Source organism: Macrotis lagotis, chromosome 1 (genome assembly GCF_037893015.1).
Source record: "Macrotis lagotis isolate mMagLag1 chromosome 1, bilby.v1.9.chrom.fasta, whole genome shotgun sequence".
NCBI classification, from domain to species: domain Eukaryota; kingdom Metazoa; phylum Chordata; class Mammalia; order Peramelemorphia; family Peramelidae; genus Macrotis; species Macrotis lagotis.
In genome coordinates, this window is record NC_133658.1 from 94,026,835 (window position 1) to 94,046,791 (window position 19,957).

At 36.6% G+C, this 19,957-nt stretch overlaps 1 protein-coding gene across 2 annotated transcripts in view; it reads right to left on the reverse strand.

Annotated features, from left to right (window-relative positions):
- The window catches only part of THADA (THADA armadillo repeat containing), a 433,450-nt gene that overhangs the window by 196,629 nt on the left and 216,864 nt on the right, over window positions 1-19,957 (reverse strand). For both annotated transcript variants that reach the window (XM_074204775.1, XM_074204781.1), the window contains exon 29: window positions 5,525-5,693. In XM_074204775.1, coding sequence (XP_074060876.1) covers window positions 5,525-5,693 — 169 coding nt within the window. The remainder of the gene's footprint in view (window positions 1-5,524; window positions 5,694-19,957) is intronic.

Consider the following 19,957-nt stretch of genomic DNA (forward strand, 5'->3'; position numbering starts at 1 on the left):
GAAAGCACAGAAGTGAGAAGAGAATAAGGTAATTTATATATATATATATATATATATATATATATATATATACACACACACATATATATAAATATAAATGCATGTGTATGTATTTTTGTGTGTATACATTCACACACATATATGTATATATACATACATACACACACACACACACACACACATATATTTTAAAGGTGTAAAAGAAGAAGGTAAAGAAGGAGGGATCAGAAAAAATCTTTCCTCTTAATGGCTGGCAAACCTTTTACTCAATGCAAGAGACTTCTTTTGAATTCATTTATGATTCCTTCCTCCTGAGCAATAAGTAACCTAGTAATATAAATCCCCAACATGAAGAGTTTTGGCAATAAAAACAGACTGCTAATTCTACTTAAAAGGCATCATAACTTTGCCAGTGTTGTCGTAAAATGAGGTAATGTCCATGGAGCTTAATGAGCCTTTCTTTGAAATTGCACATTATTTACCACCAGCTCACATGAATTTGCTGCATAATATCACCTTTTCTAAAGTGTGTTGCTTCAATTTCAATGGTACAATTATGAAACTTCTTTTTAATGTTTAAAAAATGAGTCCCACATGTTCTTATTTTTTTACATGTCCTACAATTTGAGTCTGTTTTCTACATTCCCAGAAAATTAAAGAGATAAGCACATTTCTTGTTTTCAAGGTATATTACTTTAGAAATACTCTAGAGTTTGATTTATTTATGTAAACATTTTTCATGGAAGTCAAAATGTGTAACTCAAGAAAATGTTCTGTTAAAGAATTTGTTATTCTGGTTAGAAAAGGATTGCCTGCTTCTTAAAAACTAACAGTTTTCTATTTACATAGCTGGCTATGAATATCCCTCCTGGTGAGATTCCTGTTCTTTTCCATACTGAACTTAGCCTTGGCAGGTGTGGAACCCTAACTAACTTCAAAGGTAACTTTGCATGGGAAAGGAACATACTGCTGTCTTCCCCTTCTGCGTATTTGCGTGGGCTGCTCCACACTCCTGTATTCACTTTGCATTTCAGTCATTTAAACCCTTCTTTCTCTTCCTTGGAGTCTAAACTGAGGTATTATCTTCTTCATGAGATCTCTTTTAATCTGACTTTCTTCTCAGCAGATAACATCCTCTCCCTTCTCAAATTTTTCCAGAGTACTTAAACTGAATTTCTCATTTGCCTCTATTGAATTTGATCTTTCACAGACCCTTTATAAAAAACTCTTCTATTAGATTCTTAATTTCTCACGGGTAGGGGCTCTGTCACTTTCCATCATTGAACCCACACTACCCATCACAGTACTTTGCATCTAGAATTTGCTTAATAAATGTTTTCTGAATCAAATTCCTCACCCCTTCTTCAACTTTAAAATCCTTTCCCCTTAGATTTACCTTACAAAGAGCAACAATTGAACAAAAAAGAACGATCATTATTCTTGTGATATCTGAAGGTGTAAGTACCAAAGCATTTCCCCCTTTATTTTCATGCTAGGGTCAACTACTTCTGATAACTGTGATGACTCTGTAACCATTGTATTCTACTCTTATCAAGTCTCTTCTCAAGTATTAGGTTCAATTCTGGGTGCCATGGTTTTAAAAGAACACTGGAGACTATTCAGTGAAGGGTAACCAAGATGGCAAAGGTCCTTGGATCTATGCTAGATGGGGATACAGGAACTAAGGATGTTTAGTGTGAAGAAGAGTCAAGATCAGACAAACATGAGACTATGATAGTCCATAATCACAAAACATCACTATAGGAACACTGTGGTTAAAAGATGGGTCTCTGTTTCACTGTACAACTTCTCAAAAATCATTGAGCTTTTTCTCTTCTTGATTCTGGGGCCAGCTCATTCAAAATTCACACTCACTGTCTGACCAAGATATACATAGTAATGGATCAATTCTTTAAGTAGTTCAGTCAGAGGTATATTGTAGTCTAGAGTCTAGACACTTACACAATCTAGAGTATTTACAGAATCACAGAATTTTTGAGTTGGAAAGGTCCTCAGTAGTAATGTAGTCTAAACCATATACAATAGAAACATCCATAATTATGTATATGACAAGCATACATCAAACTTCTGTTTGAAAACTTATAACAATGGTAAGTCAATCACCTCTTAAGATAATTCCATTTTTCAAAACTGTATATCATCTATCCCTGAATCTTCTCTTTTCAAGGTGAAATATGTCCAGTTCTTATGTATGACATGGACTCAAGGCTCTTCACCATCAAGATTCCCTTATCTTCTTCCCAATCCTCTGTAGCATATTAAACTAAGCTAAAAACAGGTATGCAAAAACTAGAAGCTTTTCTAATGTGAATTCTGTCAGAGTTATGTGCTTCTGGCATAACCCTTTAAGAACCCAAGGTACCTTCACATCATCATGAGGCAGTAGAGTATTTATAGAAATTATAAATAATTATCTCATATGTATTCGATTACTTTTAATTTTTCAAAGTGTTTTTACATTTGTATTTCCCATTTATCAAATCACAGGGATTCATTCATGTGTAACACAGAGATAGATTTATAAATTATGATGCCTCAATGTTGTTGATTATTTCCAGAATGTTGCCAGAATTCTATCCTATTGGATAAACTAGGCAAAGAGACTTCTTCATTCAAGAGATCTAATATTTAAAGAGTTGACCATATTTTTAGTTCTCACACCTTCCAAATCCATAGCTAATAAAGTGTGTGTGTATGTATACATATACACTTATATATATGTCTTTATGCATTTTTATCTGTCTGCATGCATGTGTGTCTGCATGCCTGTAGGTATGTCTGCATGTATGCCTGTAGATATGCATGTATGTATGTATGTATGACCTGTGGAAAATGTATGCATACATCACAGCTCCACAGAGTAGAACCTCATGGCCTATATTTTACCCTTTCAAAGTCTTCTCTGGAATCAGCACTAATGAGAATTCTTTTTTTTTTTAAACAGTGGTAGATTCACAAGAATGAGCTACTGGTGCTTTAAATACTGTTTTCCTCTTCTCCTTCAGTGTCTTCACTGAAAAAATGGAATGAGAGCAGGGAAGCAAGTAAGGGACTGGTAGAATAAGAATAAATGGAAATGCTTAAAATTCATAGGAGACAAAACTCCACACTGGATTACCCTCATAACTAACCAGGTATAAATCAGAATTCTTTTAATATGGGTTCATCTCAGATTGTGCCCAGGGTAAATTCATTACCAGGAAGAAGGATCATGGTATAGCTTAGACCAAGTCAATAACCATTCCTTAAGTGTTTATAATGTGGCAGGTGATTTTTTTTTTTTGACTGAAGATATATAAATAGGTGAAAACAGTCCCTGCCCTCAGGAAGCTCACAATCTAAGGAGGGAGACTATATGCAAATTTATATATATATATATATACACACACATACATATACATATACACACACATCATTTGCCTCAGTATCTGCCTCTGTAAATTAAACTGGAGAAGGAAATGGCAAACCACTATAATATTTTTGCTAAGGAAACACCAGAAGGAATTAGACATGACTGAAAACAACTGAACATAAAAGTTTCCACAAATCAGAAGCAAATCTACTAAAGGAAAAGTACTAGTGGACTCACCTAAAACAGTTGGATGGAATGACATAGAAGAAGAGTGCTATAGGAAGGCTCCAGTGTGGCCACTATAAAATTTTTTTTTATTTATATACTAAAAGAAATTCCATTTTCCACAAGTCATCTTCCAAGCTTTAAAATCCTTTGATTTAAAAATACACCCATAGCAATGAGATGTCAGAAGAAAGCACTCTGGGGGAGAGGAAAGTTTAAGCCACTTCATAACAGTGTTGTTGAATACAAAGGCCTTATGACCAGCCAACCCTTCCTAGGCAACCCTACAGGAAGATCAAAAATAATGCAGTTTATACCAAGTCCATTAGCTGTCCATTTGAATTTCTTAGAACTGGTAAATAAAAACCACAAATGGACTGACACACATTCAAAAAAATTTTTTTTTTATGCCATAAAGAGGGCAACAGGAGAATACAAGTTTCAATTTTACATCTGTTTGTATTATGACTTAGTGCCTCAGGGTAAACTCTCCTAGATGTGTATAAGAAGTTGAAATTCCTTGGGTCAAATTCTCATCCCAGGAATGATCTTCACAGTTTTATATCTAACAGGAAGCTACCCTGAATGCTCTACAAACATGTTTATCTGGTGGAAGGAAGAGAATTTGTTCAGTTATGAGTTCAATAAGTTAGGATGTGAAACTAGGCCAAAAGATATGTAAAAGTAAATATACCTGGGAATCCGATAGGATTTCTTAACAAGAAGATGTCAAAAATGTATGATACCAAGAATGATTCTCTAATAAATAAGTGGTCAAAGTTAATGAAATAATTATATGAAAAATAAATAATAAGCCATAAATGTTATATGAAAACAAGATTCAGATCACTAAATATCAGAACAAGGGAGGTGGTAAGGAGATTGACTTGTCTAATATGAGACAAAAGAAGAAAAGCAGAAAATGCACCTAGTTTGATGATCACAAGATTTCTTCATGAAGTCAAAAGAACAGAAGAAAAGCCATCTAATGATCTCTACAGCCCATAATTTGTCTTTCATAAGAATACTGATGAGCAAATGAGCAAAATGCAAGCCAGTCTACAAAAATTTCCCCCAGTAACTCATAATGGTTGTGTCATTTATTAATTTACCTAAATTTCTAACATCTTCAGAGGAAAAGAACCATAAGTGTTTAAGGTAGCCATTCCCTTAGTTTATCTTAAATGTATCTTCCTTGAGCATCCCTTGGTCTTACATTCTGTGATTGGGCAAGTGTGGAGATGCTCTATATCCAGGTCTTAAGTCATTGGGACAATGTGAATCACTCTACCTCTGGGTGAAGAGATTCATCTATAAAATGAAGTGGCTGAACTTCATTAAAGATGCTATTCAGCTTGAATAGACTAAGATTTGTCCTCTCTGTCCCCTTCAAGACCTTTAGATTTTGGTCATGTCTCCTGTCACCTTCTTGCTAGAGTAGAGAGTTCTAATTTTGTGGTCTATACCCACATAACATCCCCTTCATAAAGGAGAATATTTCAATTGCCTGTCTTTGGGATTTTGCTAGTACTTTTAAGTCTCTCCTGAGTTGTGGAAGCCACAATGGTCCATAGCATCCTAGCATAAGCATACCAGAGTTTTGTAAGGAAAGGAGAAAAGTAATTTCTGATAACATGGATCTGTTTTGGTTAGCCTTTGTTGTCTGAGCAGCACATAAATCTGCTGCTTTTCAATGATGATACTACCTTTATTTATTCCCAATACTTAATAAAAGATGTGGCATCTTTCTTGTTTAGAATAACTAAGGCTGGTAGGACAAATTGTTATTAACAGTGACTGAAATGGGATGGATTATATATATCTATTTTACTGGAGAAATAAGGAAGATGGCTGTATTTTGGCCCAGCCTACTCCATGGCGAGTTCTAGAAATAAGATTCTATGGGTCAAGGTATCTATTACTTACTTGCAAAAGCAACCCGTGAACGTGGTTCTGCCGGATACACAGGTCTGTGCATTTAGGTAGTTCAGACAAAAGAGACTGAATAGTATTTGGGATCTGGTCAATCATGACAAATGGGACCAAGGCCCGGGCTGCCATTTCCCTGGAACGGTAGACAGCAGAATGACCACACCTAAAAAAAAAAAGAAGAAAAATGCACTGTTATTCATCAATCATCACTTCCACACCCACTGCACACCCATGGTGTGAGTATCCTTAGCTTCATCTGCATTGGGCTGGGCATGCCCAAGAACAGGGTGGAATCTATTTTCCTGAATGGTACCACACCTACCACAGTACTGGCATTTCATGAAATATGTCATTTCCATATCTAAGCTGCATATTGAAGACTCTGCATTCATTATTTAAATTAAGGCAGTTTGGCACTGTGGGAAATGCACTGGATTTGATCTTGAAGATTCCATTTACTTCATTTCTGATCTTGGACATGTCATTAAATACCTCTGGGCCTCAGTGTCTACATCTATAAAACAAAAGGGTTGCACTTGATGGCCCATATGATCCTTCCAGTTCTAAATATGTGATCCAAAGATATATCCTACCACTATTATCAAAAGTGAGGAACATAGAAAAGAGATGGGGAGAATTAAGAATATCAAAAAAAAATAGCTTAGGAGGCTGCACATTGCAGTTAAGCTACAACCCAACAGACAGATATTAATGAATCAGCTAATATTCCCTAGGTACCATAGGGAGATACAGCAATGTACAGGATATGGACCAGGCCTTCTAGTGGCAAGATCAGAGAGGAGACATATACACAGGCAAAATTAATGAATAAAATATGAATGAGAAAAGTATAAGAATCAAATAAATAATATAAATCAGAGTGACAGATCAAAAATGGGGCCTACACACCCCCAAGTAAAGATCAACCCAGTTTGACTGCATGGATATAGATCACAGTTCAGAGGAGAAGGATATCTTTGTGGGTGGGTCAGGAAAAGATTCATGAAGGGAGTTGGCCTTGTAATTTGGGTTGAAGGATTGGTAGGATTTAAATAAGGTTGTGGAATTGAGAGGGGAAATGAAAAATAGAGCAAGTATTCTCAGTAATGAAAATGGAGTGATTGGTATTATAGAGGCAGTCAAACACAAAAGAGCATTGAGGGCTGATTGATGAGGCTCAAAAGATAAAGAAGGGTAAGATAAAGTGAAAGGTCTTGAATATAGGGCTAAAGAATCAGAACTTCATTCATTAGGCAGGAGGGAGTCATTTACTAACATGATTACAAATTATGGGGTGTATACCCAAAAAGGAAAGTGCAAAGCTGAGGTAATATACTTCCTGGACAACAGTAAGAGGTAGGGCACAATACTTATACCACACAGCTTAGAACTGGAGTATTAGGTGGATTTTGAGGTTATTTTGTCCATCCCCCATACCTCTGGGTAGACCCACACCCCAGCATTCTAGAAATAAATGATCTATGAAAGTGAATATAGCAGAATATAAACTCCTGGAGGGTCGGGCCCCACTTTGTTGCTTTTTCAGATTGCATCTTCAGTTGTATCTTCAAATCCTGAATTATACTAAGTGTCAAATAAATGCTTTTGTAAAGGACTGAACTATAAAATTATGGACAAGCATCGCCTCTCCCCTTTCAAAGAATGAAAATCAACAGACAAAAGAGATGGCCAAAGGAAATCTTGAGAATACTCCAACCTTAAAAGATCATAGCCATAATTATGTACCTGAGAATCATCATAAATGAAGTATTACTTGAAGGAAAAATTCAGAATTACAAGTCTGGGCAGCATGAATAAGCAAGACTGGGGAACAAAAAGGCTGTGACAAAGTCATAAAAGGCAATTTTGGAGCCAACACACTATCCTTGATATCTGAAAGAATGGTTTGCAAAAGTTGGGAAAGACAATAGAGAAAACTTTGAGCTTTTCAAAGCTGATCTAATGTCAGGTCCCTGTATTTTGCTTAAGCTTCAAAGCCTTATCAAATATATCCTAGAAATGCGGGAAGAAGATAATGATCTCAGATGGTCAAGTTTGTGGCTTTTACTGACTGCTGCACAAATTCATCAAAGATCACACCCCAGAACTAAATTGCCTTCCTGGACCTAGAAGGAAGAGAGAAGGGAATAAGCATAAAGATAGCCTCTACTTTTTGCAAGACACTGGGCTATCTTATTTTACAAATATTATCTCATTTGATCCTCATCACAGTCCTGTGGATTGGATGCCATTATTATCCTCATTTTACAATTGAGGAAACTGAGGCAAATAAAGGTGAACTGGCTTGCCTAGAGTCATAAATGTCTGAGGGTGAATTTAAGTTCCAATCTTTCTGAATTCAGGCTGAGTGTTTTATTGTATAACTTGTGTCCTCTCATGCAACTTTCTCACTAGACAGTCATATAAGAACCATATTAGTCAAACCCAAAGGAAAAGGGAATTCTGATACAGGAGAGAAAAAAGACTGGAACTCAATCAGTCAACAAGGTTCAAGCTGTAGCTTCTGGGTATTAAAAAAAACAAAAAATGAAACAGTCTCTGATCTCAAGATCTCTACATTCTAGCTGGGGAGATAACCTGTGTACAAAGAAACATAGGCAGAATAAATGCAGGGGAAGCCCAAGGCAACATCAGCATTATGTTACCTTGGTAATAGGAGCACAAGGTGAAATACAAGGGAATGTGGGAGTGCCCAGGAGGCCACTGTAGGAGATGATGCTCAGGCTGCATTTGGATGGGAGAAATTCTATGAAGTAGCAGTGAAAAAGGAGAACAACCAGGTAGGAGAGACAGCCAAGACAGAAGTAGTACCAAAATGGAAGGTAGAGAACCATATTGGAAGAACAAGAGTAGAACTAGTCTGGGGGCCTGGAGTACAGGAAAGCGGTTTCACGCCTGAGCTGCCCTATGACATGAGGTCCTATCCATCTTCTTCCTTCTCTCCAAGGTGTTCACTCACTGCAGTCATGTCTGACAATTCATGGCCCTGTTTGGGACTTTCTTGGTAAAGAGACTAGAGTAGTTTGCCATTTCCCTTCTCCAGATCATTTTATAGATGAGAAAACTGAAGTAAACACGGTGAAGTGACTTGCCCAGGGTCACATAAATGAGGCTAGATTTGATCTCAGGAAGATGAATCTTCTTGGTTCGGTGCTCTATCTACTGTACCACCTAGCAGTCTAAATAACAGTTTTGTAGACCCTGAATTATTCAGAAATATAAAAATAGTAGAAACGCTGTTTCTCCCTCCTATTGGATCTTAGTTGAAGTTATCTCCAGCATGTTTAAAAGGCTGGCATAAACCTTCAAGTTATTGGCAGCTCCTGCTGATCCCTGGCCTCCACAGTCCAATGACTAGTTTCCTCCTTTATTAAATGAAGGCACTAGGTTGGATGACCTATCTCTAAGGTTCCTTCTGGCTTCAAATCTATCCTATCAGCCTATGGTCCTACAGAAGCTTCTCCCCCACTGTGCTAACCTGAACATTCCTTTGGTTTCTGTTATTCTGGAGATGAACTGATTGAGACCTTTAGACATCATGTACGATGGAGGAATATGTAGACAAAGCATGAAAAAAGTCAGTTGGTTAAATAAAGCCCATTCCCTCCCTAGACTCCAATGTGGTCATCAAAAACCACATCAATATGGGAAAAAACATCCATATCCAGAGAAGGAATTACGGAGTTTAAATGCAGCTTACTAACTTAAATTTTTAAAAATTGTCATATATAATGTTTGTTTTTCTCTTTAATGATTTTTCCCCATTCTCAATTTATTTGATTCTTCCATCACAACATGGTTATTATGGATATATATATATATATATATATATATATATATATATATATGTAACATAGTTTTAAACACATATAACTTATATATAACTTATATTGCTTTCTGTCAGTGGGAGGGGGGAGAAAAAATGTGAAACTTAAAATTTTACAAAAATGATTGTTGAGGGCAAGCCACTTAACCCCATTTGCCTTGCAAAAACCTAAAAACAATGATTGTTGAAACTATCTTTACAGGTAGTTAGAAAGATAAAATATTTAATAAAGTAAAAACAAAAAAATCACATCAATATAAGAATGAAAATGGAAAAAACAGTCAAATGACATGGTAAAAACAAAACAAAAGAACAACTAAAAATATAACAGCCTAAGTAAAAGCTCCTACTCCGGGAAGCTGGTAGTTCACATGAAAATACATAATAGAGAGGCTGGCTTCTCCAAGAAAACAACAGCCCTTGGTCTAGCTTACAACTGGCATAGCCTTGGGGCAGACAAACTTAACACAATTTTAAGTGAAGCCAATGCTTGCTGGGCCATCTTAATTTTGCAGAGCCATTAAGTTTCCTTTTGCCGCTGAAGGCTGATTATGGTGGAACATGAGGGATTTCTTAATGGTCACCAACAAGGTATTTCACAGTTTATGTATTTTTCTCACATTTCCATTTTTTTCTTTCACAAGTAGCTTGCCAAACTTTTAGTCTCCAGTTGGCAAGAAGCAGTTAAGATGTTTGTTACAGCCCCATGAGAAACAACTTCATTTTTACAGAAAAAAAAGAAAATGCTTTCATTTAATTATACAATAACCTTAGCCCAGCACAAAGTCATTTGTCTGAAGCTTCCCCGCCCCACCCCCATTCCCTTGACCACTTTGTACTAGAGTGTGTTTTATGTTAACCAAGGGGCTCTTGTATATAAATGTTTCTTTTCAAATACAAATAACTCTGACATCGTTACAGATGTTTAGTTTCCAATTAGCAGTAACTGTATACTAAAGAATGCCCTTCATTCTGCTCATGACCTTTTACAAATGATGATTTCCCAAAGGAATCTGGCATCCATACAGGAGAAAGAATGGAAAATGGGAAAGGTGCCAACATTTTCTGCTTCCAGATACCCTTGCGCTAGGGTACTTTCCAAATGCACACAAACCAGGTTAAAAAACAAAACATAACCTCTTCCAAAAGTAATGCAATTATCCCCAAAAGAGAAAGGTCTTTTTTTTAATAAAGTAATATAGATAATTAAATAACATTCAATATGAGACAAATATGAAATGAAATTTCAATCTCCTTTCTTCTGAAAATTGTTTAAAGAGAAGGATAAGTTAGATCCATCATGAAAAGAAATAGATTTATCATGCCAAAAAACATTTCTAGGTCATAAACATTTCAACAGTTAACACTACCACCACCACAATCACTAACCCCTCCCCAAAAAAATCAAATACAAGGCTAACTCCATTAAACTATTCTCTTCATATAAGTTGGAGTCCTTAAGAATATATGCTTATTCGGGTTCTAAATTGAACACAGAATCAAGAGTCTCTAAAATTAAGAGGGATCTCAGAATTCACTGTTAATTACAGAGCTGACCAAGAACTCCCCTACAGACATTCCTAACAATTGACCATTCAGCCTTTCCTTGAGGATGAGTGGAGCCCTAGAAATCACTACAACAAACTCCAAGGTGACTCATTCACTTCTGGACAGCTTGTATTAGAAAATTCTTCCTTATATCAAGCAGAAATTAGATTTAAATTTTGCCTACTGTATTCAGGGTGAGAGCACAGAACAGAAAAGATAGAATTCTTCTACCATGTGACAGGTACTTAGAGACAACCATCATATTCTCCTTAAATTTTCTTGCTTAACCCTATCCCAACTCCCCCCTCCCCCACCACCACCCCAGCTCCTTCAAATGATTCTTACACAGCAAGATGTCAAAGTCTCCACTGTTCTGTTCTATCTCCTTTGGAGAATTTCTAGCCTATAATTGACCTTTCTATATAATGTGGCCACTTGGTGCCACAGAACCAAGGCTCCCAGTTAGGTGATGAAATGAACAGAGAATTGAGCCTGGAGTCAGGAAGACCTGAAGTCAAATTTGACCTCAGAAGCTAACTAACTAACCTAATTGGTGCCTGGGTAAGTCATTTAACTCCTGTCTGCCTCAGTTTACTCAGCTATAAAATGAAAAAAATAATAAGACTTTCTTTCAGAGTTGTCGTAAGGCTAAAATAAATAAATAATTGAATATTTTACATTATATATATATGTATATATATAATTAAAAATAAATAAAATAAATAAAAAATATTTGCAAAATGTTTGGCAAATATTATGTTGTTGTTAGGTCAAACTAGGACAAAATCCCATGAGATTACCACTTCATTTCTCCTGGATATTATGCCTATCAATGTAGCCTAAAATTACAGTAGCTTTTGTGGCTGTGGTATCATACTGCTAACTCTTCCTGAGTTTGCAGCCCACTAAAATCTAGATCTTTTTTCCAGACAATTTGTCTGAATAGTCTGCTGTCTTCATATATAGTCTGTGAATATGTATAAGCACACAGTCCAACTAGACTATAATCTTCTTGAAGGCAAGGACCTTATCTTTATACTTCTCTGCAGTTCCTACAGCATCTCAAATTGCCAGGCAAAGGGTGAATAAATGTTTGGAACATGTAGTGAAAATGAACAGGACTCTGAGACAGTAGACATGGTTAGTCTCTGGGTTCTGATATCTACCCACTATGTGATCCTAGACAAGTCACTCAATAACGCACTTCCTTGATCTATGATGATGTCTGTCCTTTGTTTTTCAATAATTCTATAATGACAGGGAGGTGATGCCATGACAAACATGAACTTACATTTGAGTAAAGGGATCTTGTACTAAGGAACCAGCCTCACTTTCTCCTCCAGAGCCATCTAGGTCCAGTGGCCAGATATGAATCAGGATGATGGAGATGACCCTGGATGGGAGTTGGTCAGGGTTAAGTGACTTGCCTAAGGTCACACAGCTAGTGCCAAATGTATCAGGTCATATTTGAACTCAGGTTCTCCTAAGTCCAGAGCTAACTTCTAACTACTTCCATATCTATAACATGGACATAAAGGTTCTTACCCAGAATCGCTGTTGGGGGGAAATGCTTTCTAAATCATAAAGTACTAATTGTGATTTATTGACTTATTGACTGGACCTGGGATTTCAGTGGTGTGGGATGAGAAACTCCCCTCTAACAAATGCAGATCAGCCCCTCTTTGCCACTCACAGTATTACAGAGCCTACACCATCAAAGAATATACTAGTTGAACCTCAAAATTACATGCCACTTTCTCAGTGATACAGACCACTCAGGTCAAAATAGACATTTAACATTGCTTTCTCTACCTCTTGGCATCCCTTCCCTGAAGTCTTGGTCTTCATCAAGAACAAAGGATAGATATCATCACAGATGAAGGAAGTCCATTGTTGGGTGTCCAGTCACATAGCTAGTAGGCGTCAAAGTTGGAGGTTACAAGATTTTCCAAGAGCAAGTTAGTGTTCCATATGGGCCTTGTACCAACATCTTCCTGGTTCATGGGGCAGCCCTTCACCTTAGATCCATGCCTCGCTATTGACTGTAGTAGTATATCTGAAAGCTGATTACCTTTCAATTCAATGAGCAATTAGAAGGACATGTTCATGCAAAGCCTTCTTGTTTCTATTCTACCTCACCATCTCAGTAGCGTAAACATATACAAACTTCCTTGTAGTCCACATACTCAAGAACTGTCTGTGCAAATACCTGCTCCTAAGAAAGAAGAACAAAAAAGGAGGGGAAGCAGATATCAAACTTCTTTTCATCTGAATGTCTCGTTTTCATGAGGCCTCCTGCCCTTAGGCCTCCTTCACTCTTCACACATGGGGATCTGGGCTAATTTCAATAGATTCTTGTGTTATTCCACCAAGGAACTTGTGGGTTGTTTTTTTTTTTTTAATTTTGTTACCTAGAATACCAAGTTTCAAATCTTGCCTTTGGGTTAAAAAAAAAAGTTAAAGTGGAAAAAGAAGGTGAGATTTACAGATACAAGCTATTTAAACTAATGTTTCTGCTTGGTGAATTTGGAAGAAGTAGAATTCCTGTACCCATCCTAACGATTCAATGTTTTTACTATAAATTTTATTTCACCAAGTCTCCTTCAAGTGCATTTTTACATGGAGTTCGGTGGTTCTCAGAGTTGCCAGGCTCACAGTCCTTGTGATTGAAACCACCTTTGAATTCACCATCAAAGAATCCACCAGCTGAACCACAAAGCTACTTGCCACTTTCCCAGCAATCCAGACCACTCGTGCTAAAAGGGACATTTAAATTTAACACTGCCTTCTCTACTGCTTACATATTTCTTTATTCAAACAGACTTCTTGGAAGGGTTCTGGGTTCAGGATTTTTGAAGTCTGATTTTTCTTTCACCCTTGTTTTTTTGGAGGTTTGGGGTTAGGCTGCTGGTATGCTAAAAAAACAATGTTTCTTGGTCTGAATGGTATAAACAAAATACCAATACTCTTTGTGGGTGATACATTCAGAAATTCTTCAGGGAGCTCAGCACAGGACAGAAGGTGTTTTGTTTTGTTTTTTAAATCAAACAACCAATATTGGTATGTTCCATAATTTGCTTTAATTTAAAAAATAAGTTACTTGGAATATCCAAAAATTAAAAAAGATGTAGCCCTTTCACAAAAAAAAAATCCACAGAACTGATCAAGAGTCTGAATCATTCTTTTGCCCCTAAATTAACAAGGTTATTCAGATTGAACACTTAGGAGCTAATGATCCAGAGTAGTACGACTCTGGAAAATTTGCATTTTTTATAGCCAATTTCTTCACAGTGGCATTTTTAATTAAAGTAGATAAAAACAGGGAGCAATTAATTGCTCTCTCAAGAATTATCAACAATCTCTAAGTTTTCAAATCTTAGGGTTATTGTTTTCTTTTTTTCTAAACTTCTTATTTCTGAACCTCTCTCCTGAATTTGAGACTTCTGACCACTTTCTGCTTCTAGGTACTCTCCTCTTGATGAGTTTTTCTGACATTCATCTCTCCTTCCAGTTGCTATTTCTTCTCAGTCTCCTTTGCTGATTTATCATCCTTGTCACACTCACTAACTGTGGGTATACCCCCAAAATTCTGTCCTGGGCCCTCTTCAGTTCTCTCCATTCTCTTAGTAACTTCATCAGTTCATGAGGTCAATAAGTATGCAGATGTCTCCTAGAGTAATATGTCCTGTCCAAATATCCCTTCCAATTTCCAGTCCCAAATCACCAATTTTCTTTCAGATATTTTGAATGAAAGAGGCATCTCAAATGAATAGGCATCTCAAACTCAATATGCCCAAAGTAGAAATCATCAAAAACCACCCCAACCAAGTCTCTCTTCTAAAGCACCACTATCACTGTAGATACCATGGTTTACAACCCTGAGGTCATCTTAACTCCTCATTCTCTCTCACTGAACATATCCAACCATTGCCAAAATTTGTTTCTATCTGTATCTCTAATATCCATCCCTTCATCTCCACTCACACAGCCACTACTCTGTTGTTCAGGGTTCTATCCCCTTTCACTTCAACTACTGAAACAGTCTCTACCTCTCCTTACTCCAGTCATCACTTGCACAAGCACTAAAGTGATCTTCCTTAAGAAAAGATATAATATGGTCATGAAGTTCTCCAGTTCAATAAACTCCAGTAGCTCCTTATTGTCTCTAAGATTCAGCGTAAAATAGTTCTATTTAGCTTATAAAGAGGCAGTAGTCACATCTTATACCAATATATAAGGCTGAAATGGGTACAGGATTGGTACCCTAAGCCAATTAGGAGAACAAGGAAAGGTGTCTGTTAGACTTATGCAGAAGGGTGAAATTTATGATCAGAATTGGAGAACATGATAAATTGCAAAATGGAAAATTTCAATTATGTTTAATTAAAAAGTTTTTGTAAAATAAAACCAATGCAACCAAGATTAGTAGGAATGCAGCAAGCAGGTAAACACTTCACAGCTAGTGTTTCTGATGAGGGACTCATTTCTAAAATTCAAAGAGAATTGAATTTATAAGAATACAAGTCATTCTCCAATTGATAAATGGTCAAAGGATATGAACAGGCAGTTTTCAGATGAAGAAATTAAAATTATAGTCATATGAAAAAGAAATATAAAATAAAACAATTCTGAGGTACCACTTCACACCTAAAATGACTAAAATGGAAAAATGATCAATGTAGGAGAAGATGTGGGAAAACTGGCACACTAATACCCAGTTGTTGGGAGTTGTGAAATGATCCAACTATTTTGGAGAGTAATATGTCCAAAGAACAATAAAACTGATCATGCCCTTTGACTCAGGAATACCAATATCAGGTCTATATTCCAAAGAGATCATAAAAAAAGAGAAAAGATTCTCATATACATAAATATTTATAGCAGCTCTTTTTGTAGTAGCAAAGAATTGAAAACTGAATGGGATGTTCATCAGTCAGGGAATTAATGAGCAAATTATGTCATATGAATGTAATGGAGAACTATTCTGTAAGAAATTGTAAGTGGCTGGATTTTAGAAAAGCCTGGAAAGACTTACAAGCTCTGATGATGCTAGAGAACATTATGCACATTAACAGCAACACTGTGAGATGATCAACTATGATTGGACGCAGCTCCTCCAGTAGTTCAGTGATCAAGGACAATTCTGAGAGACCTATACTGGACAATGCCATCCACATCCAGAGGGAAATATATGGAGTCTGAATGTAGAATAAAGTATACTATGCTTATTTTTAAAACATTTTTTAAAACTTCTTTTATATTTTTTCTTGCTCTCTTATGGTTTTTTTTCTCTTTACTTCTAATTCCTCTTTCATAACCTAATATGGAAATATCTCAAGCATGATTATACAAGTTTAACCTATATCAGATTGTTTCCTGCCATGGGGAAGGAAAGGAAAGGGAAGGTGGCAGAAAAATATGGAACATATAAATTTGCAAAATGATGAATGTTGAAAACTATCTTTACATGTGATTAGGAAAAATAAAAGAAAAGCTTTGTTAAAAAAAAGAGGCAAACAGGTGCTGCAATGTACAGGATATGGAAGTCAATGTCAAGAAGACTTGGTTGAATCCTGTTATTGGTATTTACTAGCTATATGACTGCAGGCAAGCCACATAGTCTCTCTCAACCTCAATTTTAATATCTGTAAAATGGGATGAGTGGTCAAGTGACATAACCTATAAAGTGCTTAAAAAGAATCTAATTATCTTTCTAGACTCATTACTTATTACTTCCCATTCTGTAATCCATAGTCAATTTAAAATGTCCTCTCCATCCTGTTCATCCCCGTGCCTTTGTATCGGTCATCTCCCCATGTTTGGAATACATTTCTTTCTCATCTCTGTCTTTGGGAATTCCTTTCTTCTCCCAAGATGCATCTCAAGTACCCCTTAACTTCTTGTCCCCATCCCCTAGTGATAATGCCTCTCTCCCTAACAGCCTTGTGGTTGCAATTATTGTTTGTATACTTAAGACATGTTCATGTTGCCCCCCCCGCATAGAACTCAAGCTCTTTGCAAACAAGGATTGTTTTATCCACAGAATTTGACTCCCTACCACCTTGCACAATGTCTTTCACAAAGTAGTCGCTTAATAATTGTTTATTGACAAACTGACTCAGAGATTACATTAGGCTTATTACATTAGGGATTTTGGGGCGAGCTGGCAATAAAATTGTACAAAATCACCAATTTGGAGAATATGATTGCATTTCATTAACTTCTTTCTGTCTGATGGAAGGCACTTAGATGCCTAGAAAAGGAAGACATCTCAATTGCAGTTTTGAAGAAATGTACTTTATTACAAGTCTTTCCAGTTCCACAGAAGGTGAACTGCAGGCTACATCTAAACCAGCACTTCCTATCTTAAGCTATATTACGGAGAAACACATAAATTCGATTCCATAAACCTCTGGCTCCAAGGATGGGGAGGAGCTTGAATGCTCAGCTATTCTTGGCAAGATTATCATGAAAAGCTAACCCCCCAGTTTCTGTGTAGTTGTTTGAAATGGGCCTGGGGACATAATACCTCATATTTCCCCCCACTGAGCTCCATCAAGAATAGTTAGTGGGTAGTGGATAGTATATAGGAAAGAAGCCATCTTTGGAAAGATTTACATGAACTGGTGCTGAGTGAAGAGAGTAGGACCAGAGAACAGTATATACACTAATAGCATCATTATTTAGTAATCAACCACGCTTTACAAAGGCCAGCTAGGTGGCCCAGTGGACAGAACACCAGCCCTGGAGTCAGGAAGACCTGAGTTCAAATCTGACCTCAGACACTTAATTACTTAGCTGTGTGACCTTGGGCAACTCACTTAACCCCACTGTCTTGTAAAAACAAAACAAAACTATGCAGTACAATAACCAAAGACAATTCTAAAGGATTTGTGATGGAAAAATACCACTCACATCCAGAGAAAAGAGCTATGGAGGCTGAATGTAGACCAAAGTTTCCTATTTTCCATTTAAAAAATTTGTTATATGTGTTATGTTTTATTTTTATCTTTTATTTTATTTTATTTTTATTTTATTCATGTTTTCCCCCCTTTTGTTCTAATTCATCTTTCACAACACGACTAATATAGAAATATGCTTAATGAAGTTATATATATATAAAACCTACCAGATTGCTTGTTGTCAGTGGGAGAGGGAAAGAAAGAAGGAAGAAAAATGTGGAACTCAAAATCTTACAAAAATGTAAATGTTGAAAACTAGTTGAAATAATAAATAAATAAATTTACTTTTTTTTAACAAAAAAAGAGGCTTTCTAGGGCAATATTTCCTTTATTTAAATCCAATTTGTCTCCTAGAAAGAGGACCTTTAGGTCTTATAGAGTCTGAAACCTAAACGATATAAAATTGACACCAATTCTTAGCAAGACAGAATTGAGCAAGCCTAGGTCCTGACTCAGATGAACCAACTTGACTCTTAAGTAGACATATCTCCTGGGGTCATCTTCAATATTCTCTACCTGATGTGCAGAGAACATTATTAGAGACCTACAAGGTGGCAGTCACTGTGTTCAGCACTTTATAACTATTATTCATCTGATCTTCATAACAATAATCTATTGTTATCCCCATTTTACAGTTGAGGAAGCTAAGGCAGAAAGATGCTGAGGGACTTGCCCAAGGTCTCAGAGTTAGGAAGTTTCTGAGTCTGGATTTTAACTCAGGTCTTCCTGACCCCAAGCCCATTACTCAACCCATGGTATCACCTAGCTACCTAGGTAAGCCAGAGGACCCCTACTCTCTTTCTGACTTGGTTCTCTTCAGGTATATGGAGCAAAAAGGAACATCCTGATTCTGAACCTCCTCTGACTAGCAATGAATGAGGGAAAAATGTTCTCCTGAAAGGCAAAAAGAGGAACAAAAATAAGTGACTATAATGACTCAGGAGAGAAAATGCAATTCTCTTCTCTATTTCTTTCTGAAACAACTGTACGTCAGGGTGATAGTTAAGAAGTCTATTCTCATTCCACATGAGTCATTTCTGATAGTTTTTTTTATATTTGCTCTGAGCTAGAAATTTCCTCCTGGAAGTCCAGGAAATTATAGACACCAGATAGATTCTGCAAAATACCTCTCTCATTCACACAAACCAAATTTTTTATTTCATGAGGTCTGGCCTCGAAGTCTCTATTAGTTATCACTGACAAAAATTTCTAGGTGAAAAAAGTACCAGGACTTTATAGATTTGTTGTGTTCCTGATGGAAGTATTCAGGCAATCAGATAATTTGTGAAGAAAATCAGGCAGTCTCATTAAACAAACTAGGGGATGGACATGAATATAGACTTTATTAAAGGTCTTTCTTCCTTCCATTTTATGTTGTGAAAAAATGTGGGCATTCTAAAATGGTCTCTAGTGTTCATACCAGGACTGAAAACCAAGGAAGTAAATGGGTCTCCAGGTGTAGTAGGAATAGGAAATAGGGAAAAGGAAAAGAACTGGTTTTAATTTTTTTTTTTGGTTTATTCTACTCATAGATGGTCATTTCCAAAGACTATAATATTGCTAGTAGAATAGTTGAGATGAGGCTCATTGAGAGGAAACAAAGACAGTAAATTTCCATACAAAGGCATAAAAAATTCTCAATATCCTACCAGAAGACTGCATAACCCAGAGTATTACACTCTATCTTACACTCTATCTAAAAGCAAACCCAACTTATTCCATTATTTCCTCTTACTGTCAAGAGCACCTTCATTCTACCAGTCTCTGAAGCTTGCCCCTCTGATGTTATCCTCAATTTCTCATTCATAGTCATCCCATGCCTTTGACAATCATCTTGCCTTTTGTCTTGCCAATGAACTCAGATGACTGGAGAAGCAAGTGAAGCTGAGGACTTTAAATCCACTTTACTCAAAAGTCAAGACCTCAGTCTCCTTAGGTTATTGGTTCTTCCCGAAAATAAAAGATGAATAACAATATTCATTCTATAGAGTCAGTAAGCTGCCAAGCCAGAGCGACACCTATCTCTCTACTCACAGAGCCACCACCTCATCATCTCAGCTTGAACTACTA